General features: G+C 43.8%; 1 protein-coding gene across 3 annotated transcripts in view; it reads left to right on the top strand.

Moving 5' to 3' along the window:
• Window positions 1–12,574, top strand: part of phc3 (polyhomeotic homolog 3 (Drosophila)) — a 156,188-nt gene extending 143,614 nt beyond the window's left edge. For all 3 annotated transcript variants that reach the window (XM_059992214.1, XM_059992194.1, XM_059992204.1), the window contains 2 exons: window positions 382–610; window positions 4,303–12,574. In XM_059992214.1, coding sequence (XP_059848197.1) covers window positions 382–610; window positions 4,303–4,457 — 384 coding nt within the window. In that variant the 3' untranslated portion in view covers window positions 4,458–12,574. The remainder of the gene's footprint in view (window positions 1–381; window positions 611–4,302) is intronic.
• Window positions 12,575–12,608: the final 34 nt, after the last annotated feature.

Genomic DNA, 12,608 nt, shown 5'->3' with positions numbered 1-12,608 from the left:
ATGGCGGGGACGATGAGTGGTAGGTAAGGTGGATTGTTACAGTCCTTTTTCCCCAGGGTAAGGCAGTCCAGAACTATAAGCCATAGATTTATGATGAGGGTGGTAAGGTTCAAAGAGGACCTGAGAGGCAAGTTTTTCACATTGGGTGGTCGGAATGTGGAATGAGCTGCCACAGGAACTGGTGAAAGCCGGTGCAATTTTGAAAGCATTTGGACTGGCAGATGGATAGGAAAGGTTTAGAGGAGTGTGGTGTGAGATCAGAAGGAAGGATGAAAGGATTTGAGTCATCAGATTTCATTGTAAACTAACCATAGAGTTATAAAGTTCTTTGTGATTTTATTAGTCAACCTACCAACAATCTCTGTTTTTCACTTCTCCCAGACACCAGTTGTTTTCCCTCCCGCAGAAGAGGCTTTGGCCACATCCAACCCACCAGTGCCTGAGGAGGCTGTGAGTGTCGCTATGACGACTCGCCGGCGCCAAAATGAGCGGGAGCGGGAGATGCGCGAGCTCAGGATGAGGGAGGCTTCGGAATATGGTGATGTGCTACACGCTGACCCGACGACCTGGACTGTCGATCATGTGTGGGAGTTCATACACTCGCTGCCAGGTGTGTGCCCTCACCTGCAGGCTTGGCCTGGCCCTGAGGGAGGGGCTGATGAGGGATGCACAAAGGATTGGGAGGAGCTCAGAGGGTCAGACAACATCTGTAGAGGGAGATGGACAGTCAACAATTTGGATTGAGATCCACAGCAGAACTGGAAAGAAAGAGAACAAATCAAAGGAAAAGAGAAAGAATGGAAGGGAGGGAAGAGGGGGAGAGAGGAGGGAAGGCCAGTATAGAAAAGTGAAAGGGATGGCATGTAGCAGGAGCCGATGGGTGAGAGGTGGATTCAGGTGAGGGGGGACAACAGGCAGATGAGGGAGGAGGGAGATAGGGCTCCAGAAAGTTACAAGGTAACCAGGAAAGAGCTGAAGAATGGATTTAGGAGAGTTAGAAAAAGGCATGAGAAGGTCTTGACAAGTAGGATTATGGAAAACACCAAGGTGCTGTACATTTATGTGAAGAACAGGAGGATGACTGGACTGAGGGTAGGGCTGATCAGTGGTCGTAGAGGAAATACACATGGAGTTGAAGGAGGTCCTTAATGAGTACTTTGCTTCAGTATTCACCAGTGGGAAGGACTTTGACAATTGTGAGGACAGCATAAAGCAGGCTGATGTGCTAGAACATGTCGTCATTAAGAAAGAGAAAGTGCTGGAACTTTTGAAAAGCATTAGAATTGATGATCCCTGGGGCCAGACATGATACACCCCAGGTTACCAAGTGAGAGAAGATATTGCTGCACCCTTGGCAATGATCTTTGTAGCCTCACTGACCACAAGAATGGTACCCGATGATTGAAGGGTGGCAAAGTTATTCATTTGTTCAAGAGAAGGGGTAGGGATTGCCTGAGAATTATAGACTAGTGAGGCTCACTTCAGAGGTGGTGAAATTATTGGAGAAGATTCTTAGAGACAAACTTACAAACATTTTTGGAAGCATATCATTAGGGATAGTCAACATGGCTTTGTAAGAGGCAGATCATACCTTAAGAGCCTGATTGATTTCGTTTTTGAGGATATGGCAAAGTATATTGATGAAGATAGAGCAGTGGATGTGTATATGGATTTTAATAAGGCATTTAACAAGATTCCCCATGGTAGACTCAGTCAGAAAGTTAGGAGGCATGGGGTCAGGGAGACTTGGCTGTGTAAATTCAGAATTGTTTTGTTCACAGAAGGCAGGGGAAGCCTAATCTACCTGGAGGTGGGTGACCAGTGGTGTTCTGCAGGGATCTCTTTTGTGACCTCCTGCATTTTGTGATTTTTACAACTGATTTGGATAAGGAAGTGGAAGGATGGATTAGTAAATTTGCAGATGACACAGAGGTTGGTGGCATTGTGGGTAGTATGGAAGGTTGGTGGAGTTGTGGATAGTGTAGAAGGTGGTCGTACAGACGTTCACAGGATGCAGTGCTGGGCTGAGAAGTGGCAGATGGAGTTCAACCCAGAGAAGTGTGAAGTGATTCACTTTCAAATTTGAAGGCAGAATATAGGGTTGCTGGTATGATTCTTGACAGTGTGGAGGAACAGGAATCTTGAGGCCGACATCTATACATCCCTGAAACTTGCCTTGCAAGCTGATTGGTTAAGAAGGCATATAATGTGTTGGCCTTCATTAGTCGGGAGATTGAGTTCAAGAGCCATGAGATAATGTTGTACTCTATAAATCCCTGGTTAGACCTAGTTAGGTATTGTATTGAGTTCTCGTCATCTCATTATAGGAAGGATGTGGAAGCTTTAGTGAGGAGCGGAGATTTACCAGGATGTTGCCTTGATTTGAGAGCTTGTCTTATGAGGACAGGTTGAGCAAGCGAGGGCTTTTCTCTTTGGAGCAAAGAAGGATGAGAGGTTACTTGATATAGGTGTACAAGATAATAAGAGGCATAGATTCAGTAGATAGCTCGAGACATTTTCCTAGGGCAGAAATGGCTAATACCAAGGGGCATAATTTTAATGTGATTGGAGGAAATTATGGGGGGGATGTCGGAGGTAGTTTTTTACACAGAGTGGTGGGTACGTACAATGCGTACCAGGGGTTTGCTTTTCTGAAGTCCCATCTGGGTTATGGGATGGAGAGATGAGTGGGTATTTGGGATCCAAATATCCATTTATTCCTTTATTAGCATAGGTCTTCTGCTGACTATGAGGAAAATCACCAAGGATTTCTTGAGTAGCTGGTAGGGGTTCAAGTTAACTGCTTGTTATTACAGAACAGAGGTCTGGTGTGTAATTTTGTTGCCATCTAGCTGAGATGAATGTCCCTTTATCTCCAGGATCATATAGTCGTTGAAGTTCGCTATTCGGTACCAATGACTGATCGCTTCTCTGGCTGTTGTTTTCTGAGTATCCCCAATCTATATGACGGCTGTTGAAGTCTCTGAAGAATATTGCTGGGTGTTTGATTTTTGGTAACAGTGGATTTAGCCAATCCTCATTTGCAGGTTTATAGACATTTACTGGAGTTAAATTTTGACCTATTTGAAAAACAGTGTTGTGGATATTGCTATCTGGTGTGATGTTAGAGCCAGTAATGGAAATGAAAGTAAATGAGTTTTTATCATAAATAGCTGTCCCGTATTTCTTGTGGAATACAGCTGTCACTCTATTATATCCCGATATCGTGACTCTAGATGGAGCAGAGGTCCCCGTAACATGAGGTTGTTGAAGGGCCATTACATTAATGTCATTATCTGTCAGAATTTTAGAGAGATATTTACATTTCACCATTGACATGCCTTCAACATTGAATGATAATATTTTGATCTGAGTTTCCAGTGATCTTCATGCTGGTTTGTTGTTAGAAAAGTTATCTTTGGGTGTTGAGCTTGTAGAGTCTAGTATACCTTTCAAACACAGCGGACTTGGGCACTGTGAACATGGACCTTTTTATTCTGGGTGATCACTGAGCCAGTATATATTGAAAAGTTGGCTCAATTCTTGATAAAATGTGGCCTGGGAGGGGCAGACATGAGTCTATCCGTTCGGGGCTGGGATTGGATCAATACTCGTCTGGCATCTCATCCAAAGCACTTCCAACATGGGTAACCCTGAGTTGGCATCACCTGATGGAGTCTTTAAAGCATGCAAGCCTCCACGTAACGTCAACATATTGATCACTTCTCTGAATACCTGAAACTGAAAGAAAGGAATAAAGAGACATTTGGAAACTAAAATTCTCAATTTTATTGGTGTTAATTCACCTGGTACACTGGCTTTTCACTGCAGATACAATTTGTATGTTTGAATATATTTAGTACACATAGTTGGAAAAAAGGACTATATTGTCAACATAACAATCTGTGCATTACTTCTTTGCTGCTACTGCCACAGAAATTTAACCTTACACCATTCAGATTCAATATAGTGTGACATTGTCATGTGTATGTTGGTGTGATAAATAATTACCCATTTTATTCTGAGTGACCCCCTCATACCTACCTAACCCCTCAGCTGGCTTCACCTATCATCTGCCAGCTTGTTCTCCTTCCCCTCCTCACACCTTATTCTGGCTTCTTGCCCCTTCCTTTCCAATCCTGATGAAGGGTCTCGGCCCAAAACATTGACTGTTTATTCAATTCCATGGATGCTGCCTGACTTCCTGAGTTCCTCCAGAATTTTATGTGCGTTACTTTGACCTTTGATCGTTGTTTTAACTGAGAATATTGCTGACATTTTGTGTATGGTTTCCATATGCAGGTTGTAAGGACATTGCGGAAGAATTCCGATCGCAGGAGATTGATGGGCAGGCTCTGCTCCTGCTGAAGGAGGACCATCTCATGAGTGCCATGAACATCAAGTTGGGTCCAGCACTGAAGATCTGTGCGCGCATCAACATGCTGAAAGAGTCCTAATCTTCCTTGTCTCCAGTGTAAAAGCTGCTAGACCCTTCCATTTTGCTGATTTTTAAGAGGACACACATTAATATCTGGGCAAGGAATTTGGTACGACTGTATACCATATATTCCTGCAAGGACCTTGTGTTGGATTCCTAGGATATTACCTCAGGATTCCTTGTCTTCACATACAAAATCTTCACAAACTCATCATGACTCTTCAAGGGAAGTTACCCTTGACAGGCCTTTGCAAATGCTGAAACCCAACAATTCAGTTCTTCCCCACGTTTTGCCAAAGCGGCTTTATTTACCCAATTGTGATGTCATCTCAACCAACAGGACCTTCCTCCTCCAGCCATTGCTGTTCATCAGCTTTTTATTGACTGGAATCAAAAGGCATTCTGGTTCAACTTCTTGGTTCACAACCTCCTGTTGTTTTCCTCCATTTCATTGGGTGACAAGAAACATGGTTGCCCCTTGAGTTGGTGAGCCATCATGTCCACACCACCCTTGGGAGAAGTGCAGTTAGATAGCTTGTTCTGTCTTCAGTGGGCTCTAAAAAATCTGTCTGAACACCAAGACCTCCCCAGGCCTGAACTAGTCCATACAAATTACCAATTCCTTGAGGCTTGCTTCAGAGTTGGTCTGTACCCACTCAAGTTCAGGAGGGTAGATTTGTAAATCAGGAGGGCATGCTAGATTTATTTATTCTCAGCCAAAAGTGGCTCCCACCAAAGTACGTGAGTGCATGTACATGCATGTTTGTGGGTACATGGGCACACATGTTTGTGTGTGCATTTGACATTGTTGTAGTTTCAGAGGCATGTGAAAGGGAAACTCAACTCAGACAGGGAGAAGTGGTTCTCATAGAAATTTCAGACTCCTTCCTTGCTGACTGTGGTGGTCATTGGTGATTGGAGCCTAGTAATGAAACAGCCTGCCAGCATGTGACGCTAGATCCCACCGTCTGGACTTCCTCCGTTCCTTTTCCTCTTACAATTTTCGGGTGTTTGGAACCCAACCCTGGCCAACACTACTGATGTATCTTGGGGACATCCCTTTCAAACAGAGATGAGGATGAATTTCTTTAGCCAAAGGGTAGTGCATGTAGTGGAATTCATTGCTAAGGTTGGGTGTGGAGGCCAAGTCATTGGGTATATTTAAAGCAGAGGTTTATAGGTTCTTGGTTAGTAAGGGTGTCAGAGGTTACAGGAAGAAGGCAGGAGAATAGGGTTGAGAGGGATAATAAATCAGACATGACGGAGCAGATTTGATGGGAGGAATGGCCAAATTCTGCTCTTTCGATCTAGCTGTAGCACGTCAGGTTGCCTGGCTTAGAGAACAGTAGTGTCCAGCAACGCAGAATGGAATGTTAATCCTCTCGAGGAGTTTCCAAAGACTTTCCCGAGGCTCAGCGTTATTTTTTCCTAAGTGCCAAAGATTTTGGTGATGCTCCCAGGAGATGTTGGAGAGAGCTGCACTGGTGGAAGGGTTACAGTTCAGGAGGAGACTTCAAGTTTGGCTCTCTGTCTGCTCTCTGAGTGAATGTAAAAGATCTCACAGCCATTGTTTCAGGCCAAGAATCTGCCTGTATTTATCCCCAACTTAACATTGTAAATCCAGATGGCCAAGTCTTTACTGAAAATCCAAAAAGCAAACTTTAGCTTCTGAAAATCTAAAGTAAAGCCTAAAAATGCTGGCAATACCTGGTGACAAATGGGAGGCGGCACGATAGCATAGAGGTTAGCATAACACCATTACAGTGCCAGCGACTTGGGTTCAGTTCTGTCTATAAGGAGCTTGTATGTTCTCCCTGTGACTGCGAGGACTCCCTGTTCCTCCAGGTGCTCCAGTTTCCATAAGACATTAAGACATTTGGCCCATCATGTCTACGCTGCCATTCCATCATGATTGATTTATTATCCCTCTAAAACCCATTCTCCTGCCTTCTCCCGGTATTCTTTGATGTCCTTACTAATCAAGAACCTATCATCTCTTGTTTCCTTCCACTTTCCAAAGATGTCTGGGTTAGTGGGTTATTTGGTCAAATGGATGTAATTGGGCAGCTTGTTGGACCAGAAGAACCTTTCACTGTGCTGTATCTCTAAACTAAGCTGAACTCAGCAGGTCAGGCAGCATCCGTGGAGAGAGAAACATGCAACATTTCAGGTCAAGGACTCTTCATCTGAATATCCAGACCTGGCCCTAAAATTGTAACTGATATCCTTTCTGTATATGCAGTCTGACCTGGCCAATTCATTATCCAGGGATCATACTGGGTCCAAAATATCTGAAGATTTTCTTCATTGTAACATGACCTCCCTTTAAAAGGCCAGCCAGTAGGTTATTATCCTGAAGGGGAGATGAGAGCAATGCCTTGTGTCCTGGGGTTTCTAACTTTTTTTTTGCTTTTTCATCAAAGTCAAAGTCTAGTTCATTGTCATAGATAAGTACATGTGTGCACAGGTACAGTGAAAAACTTATTTGAAGCAGCATCACAGGCACATAGCATCAGATCAGCATCAGAAAAACACAAGTTAAAGATAAATTTGACAACTGTTACAAGAAAGAATACTGTTTCAAACAGGAGATACCTTTTAACACAGAGTGATCACAGGGGCCATAATGCTGTTAAACTGTGTTGATTAGGGTTATGCTGGTTGGTTTAAGAACCGAACGTTTGAAGGGAAGTAGCTGTTAATAATTTTAATATATTCTCAGTTCATTCCAGAAGCTTATTCCTTCATCGTTAGAACTTGATGTTTTCAATTATATGTAAACTTCAGGTGTTTAACTGTGGAATGGAAGTTGGACTGATCTCTGTAATAGATTCTCATTCCGCAGAGCCAGGGTCAGGCAAGTCCACAAACCATGTTATTTATTTAATTAGTGATACAGTGCAGAACAGTCCCTACCTGCCCAGTGTGAGCCACACTGCTCAGCAGCCCATCTGTTTAACACTAGCCTAATCATATGAAAGAAGAGCTTATCATAGTAGGAGTGTTTGATGGCTCTGAGCCTGCACTCACTGGAATTCAGAAGAATGAGTTGGAGTTGTCACATTGAAAGGCCTCAGAAGAGTGGATGTTTCCTATGGTGGGGGAGTCTAAGACCAGAGATCAGAGCCTCAGGATAGAGGGATAGAGATGAGTGGGAATTTATTTAGCTAGGGATTGGTTAATCTGCGGAATTTGTTGCCGCTGTCTGCTGTGGAGGCCAAGTCATTTAAGGCAAAGGTTGATCAGTCCTTGATTAATCAGGGCATGAAGTGTTATAGGTGGAAGGCAGGAGATTGGGGCCTACAGGGATCAGTTATGATGAAACGGAGCAGACTCAAGGGGCCAAATGGCCTCATTCTGCTCCCATATCTTATGGACTAATCACAGGACAGTTTACAATGACCAATTAACCTACTAATCAGTGTGTTTTTGTAACTTGGGAGGAAACTAGAATACCAAAAGAAACTCAGGGAAAGGATGTACAAACTTGTTGAAGACAGCGCTGGAAAAGAACTCCAAACTGTGATGCTGCGAGCTGTAATAGTGTTGCACTAACTGGTAAGTTCCATGCTTTCTGCTTTGATTTAACCATCACTGCAACATGCATTGTGCTTCGCCTGTTCAGTAGCGTTTCCTTGAACATAAAGAGCATAACGCCCAGTGGGCACAACCAGCAGCTGCTTGTTCTCTTCGTTGTTAGAGCTGAGAGGGACAGGAATCATTTACCCTTGTTTGAATATGCAGAAGCTTCTCTTTGCCTATCTGTACCAAGGTCTTGATTCCTAATCCAAATAGAATGGGAGCCAGCTGCACAGTCATTAATGCCTTTTTCCCACAGTGGAAATCTCATCCAGTAGAAGGCAAAGTTTTAAAGTTAGAAGGAGAAAGCTAAACGGAGGTTTGCATACTAAGTTTTTTTTTTACATGGAGAGTTGTGTCTGGAACAGCTATTCAGGGGAAGTGGTGGAAGCCATGTTTAAGAAGCATTTAGACAGGCTCATGACAGACAGGAAATATATTGGGGGAGTCTCGAGCCAGAGGGCACAGCCTCAGAACAGAGATGAGCAGGAATTTCTTTAGCCAGAGGCTGGCAAATCTGTAGAATTCATTGCCATAGATGGCTGTGGAGGCCAAGTCATTTAGGTATATTTAAAGTGAAGGCTGATGGGTTCTTGATTAGTAAGGGTGTGAAAGGCTATGGGGAGAAGGCAGCAGAATGGGTTTGAGAGGGATAATATCGGCTATGATCAGATATTGATGGACCAAATGGCTTAATTCTGCTCCTATGTCTAATGCTGTTATGGAGTAGAGGGATTATATAATATATGCAAACAGATGTGCAGTTCAAATTGACATCATGGTTGCCATAGAAATTGAGGTGCAAAGGGCCTGTTCCAGTTCTGTACATAGCTGTGGTGCGGTTTGGTAGCAGAGCATTTATCATAATGCTTTACAGCGTTAGTGATTCGGGTTCAATTCCCCACCGCTGTCTGCAAGGTTTTGGCTTGTTCTCCTGTGACTGCTTAGGTTTCATCTGGGTGCTCCAGGTTCCTCCCACGTTATAAAGACATTGTTAAGTTATGGGCATGCTATGTTGGTGCCAGAAGTGTGGTGACACTTGAAAGCTGCCCCCAGCATAATTTTGGATTGTGTTCATTGTTGACAAAAATGACACATTTCCCTGTACATTTCAGTGTACATGTGACAATTAGAGCTAATCTTTAATCTTTATCTGATCAAGTTGGGTATATATTTTGACCCATTCAAAGGCTGCTTCTGTCAACTCAGGACAGTGTGCTCAGTATCACTGCCTCATACCGTCTGTCCTTGATGTCTGGGCATCACAGTGAGTGTGATTCCCTACAGATGGTTCAGGATTGGTTCGAATGAGTAACAGGAAGGATTAGTAGTCAGTTACAGATGCCATGCTGGGTTAGGTATTAGTTTTATCCTAGAGCAGAGGTTCTCAACCTAGGGTCCAGGGATCCCACAGTTAATGGTAGGGGTCCATGGTGTAAAAAATTTTGTTATTTCCCCCCCCCCCCCCCCGTCCGAGAGAAAATCAGTTCTCTGAACTGAAAACAGAACCTTGCGAAGGATGATGAGAGGTGACATGATAGAGGTGTTTATGGTGATGAGACATAGATCAAGTAGATAACCAGAGACATTTTCCCAGGGTGGAAATGGCAAATGAAGTGATTGGAGGAGAGTATAGGAGAGATGTCAGAGGTAGGTTTTTTACACAGACAGTGCCGGGTGCATGCAACACACTGCTAAGGGTGGTGGGTGAGGAATAATATTAGGGACATTTAATCTTAGATAGGCACATGGAATGGAGGGCTGTGCAAGATGGAAGCTTTAGAATGGGCCAAAGGCCCTGTATTGTGCTGTTCTGTTCTGTTTTTGAGAACTTTTCCTTCATGTCATTAACTAATGGAGCACTTGGAAAATCAATGTTTCCTGTACCCTCTTCTCCATACCTTGATGTTTGTCAGTGGAGGTGCATTATAAGGGTCACGTGGCTCGTGACACAAGAACTTTGTTCAAAATTATTGTTTTTTTCTTTAAGACTGAACGTCCCTTTAAGTGCAATTACACTGAAAATGCAGTGGATTGCAGGTGTCAAATTGGCTTATTGCTATCACAGTGTGCTTTGGATGCCATCCGTGCAGATAACTTTATTACAACACAGTTAGTACACGGTTAGACAACAGAATGTAGAATGAAGTGTTACAGTTACAGAAAAAGTACAGTGCAGGCAGACAGTAAGTTACAAGGGCATAAAGAGGTAAACTGTGAGGTTATGAGTCTATCATATACTAGGGAGCTGTCTTTTAACAGTGGGATAGAAGCTGTCCTTAAGCCTGGTGGCACGTCCTTTTGATCTTTTGTCTCTTCCACCTGATGGCAGGGGGAAAAGACAGAATGTCCGGAGTGGGTGGGGTCTTTGATTATGCTGTCTATTTTACTGAGGCAGTGAAAAGTGTAGACAGGGTCCATGGAAGGGAAAACACACAGAAAATGCTGGTGGAACAAAGCAGGCCAGGCAGCATCTATAAGAAGAAGCACTGTTGATGTTTCAGGCCAAGACCCTTCGTCAGGACTCACTCTCTCTCTGTAGTTTCTTCCAGTCTCAGACAGAGCATTTACTGTGCTACATCTGAATGAGATCCTTTCTATGGTGCCTAATAAAAATTGGTGAGGGTCACTTTTCTTTATTCCTTGAGAGGCTAGAGGCACTAGTGAGCTTTCTGGTCTGTGGCATCCACATCACTGGACAAGGACAGGGTATTTCTGAAGTTCACTCTCAAGGTGGTGGTTTCCAAGTTAGGTGCATGTGATGACATGATATCAAGTCACAGGTATCTAGCCTGGTTTGGGTGTTGTCGATAGAGAGGAATAATTGGAAAAGGCCTCAACAGCTAGAATATCTGTTAGGGTCTCTGCTGATGCTGCCGTAACAGAGAACTTGCTGGCAAGTGTGCCTGGTGGCACGGTAGCGTAGTGGTTAGCACAACGCTTTACAGCACAGGCGACTCAGATTCAGTCGTGTTGCTGCTTGTAAGGAGTTTACGTGTACGTTTCCTCTGGTTTCAGTTGGCCGGTTAATTGGTCATTCTAAATTGTCCCGTAATTAGGCTGGGATTAAATTGGGAGATTGCTGGGTGCCATGGCTCAAAGGGGTGGAAGGGCCTATTCCATGCTGTATCTCAAAACACAAAGCAGCTGAACTCAGCAGGTCAGGTCGAAACACTGAGCAGTCGATGATTCGGGCCAAGACCCTTCATCAGGCCTGGAAAGGAAGGAGGCAGGTGATTGGTGGGAAGTGACAGAGGGTCTCACTGAACTCCCTTCAAACAGAAGATTTAAACTTCTTCAGGGTAGACATATTTTGAACAAAATTCACAGTGGAGCAGCAAATCATAAACACAAGATGCCTGGTGGCATAGCATGGCTTTACAGTACCTGTGACCAGGATTCAATTCCAGCCACTGTCTATAAGGAGTATCTGCTTTTGTCCATTACCATATGGGTCTCCTCTGGGTGCACCAGTTTCCTCCCAACTTCCAAAGATGTGAGGTTCAGTAGATTAATTGGTCACATGGGTGTAATTAAGTGAAGTGGTCTTGTCAGGCCAGAAGGGCCGGTTACCATAATGTATCACTAAACTAAATTAAGAGGTTCTGCAAATGCTGGAAGTCTTGAGCAGCACACAGAAACTGCTGGAGGAGCTCAGCAGGTCAGGCAGTGTCTCTGGAGGGGAATAAACATGACATTTCATGCTGAGACTCTGGTGGAGTGGGCCAGTGCTGTTCGCTGGTTAATCTAAAGGTGAAGAGCCCCTGCCTTGGCATCACTATTGTCTACTGAACTGTGGCTCAGCACAGGGCTGAAGAGGAGAGGATTTATAAGCCCTGTCCACCACACGTGTCAAAATGACAGCTCTTTAAAATCGTGCATTCAGTTCCTCCTGTCCTGGGCCAATTGCAGATACAGCCACTTCCATTTTAAAAACAGTGCGGGTGGAAAAGGCTGAGAGATCAAATATGATGGATTATGTTCCAGCTCCCTTCCAAGATGATGTTGGCCCTGTCACTACATCATAGGAGCCGATGCAAAAACAGTGAACTTTTTAACATTTGGAAACTGCTTTACTGTCTTTATTGCAATTTACAAGTGTTTTTCTTCTAATGTATAGTATCGTTCTAATTCCATTAAACACTTGTAGGCCCTTCGAGCTGCTGCCAATATTGTCTCTGATGGTTTTGAGAAGACATTTTGATTTAGAGTTGGCGATGTAATACTGGCCTACCACCAACACTGCAGAGCTGCCCAATATCTGGTGCAGGAGCAGCCAAAGGTACATGTTAGCATTGACTTTCATTTCTGTTGCTTTGAGGTGGTACGACCAAATACCACCCTCAATGATGTAATCCCAGTTGGTTTGTGTGCTATCCCTGCCAAATCATGTATCAGTTTTTCCCCTCAGATGAATAATTGCAATATACTGTTTTGTACAATGGTGTATTTTTTATCTGTTGAATGTGCAATAGTTGTTTAAGCATCTGCTTGGGTGTTGCTGTGCTGAACCACAGCTGTGACGAAGATTTCATGATTAAATGCTGTCAAAAGCAACCATCTTAGGAGTCTTGTGCTGTCTTGCCCAATT

This window comes from Hypanus sabinus, chromosome 2, assembly GCF_030144855.1.
Source record: "Hypanus sabinus isolate sHypSab1 chromosome 2, sHypSab1.hap1, whole genome shotgun sequence".
In the NCBI taxonomy this organism is placed as follows: Eukaryota; Metazoa; Chordata; class Chondrichthyes; order Myliobatiformes; family Dasyatidae; genus Hypanus; species Hypanus sabinus.
The sequence above is the reverse complement of the archived record's forward strand: the minus strand, read 5'-3'. Positions and strand labels throughout refer to the sequence as shown.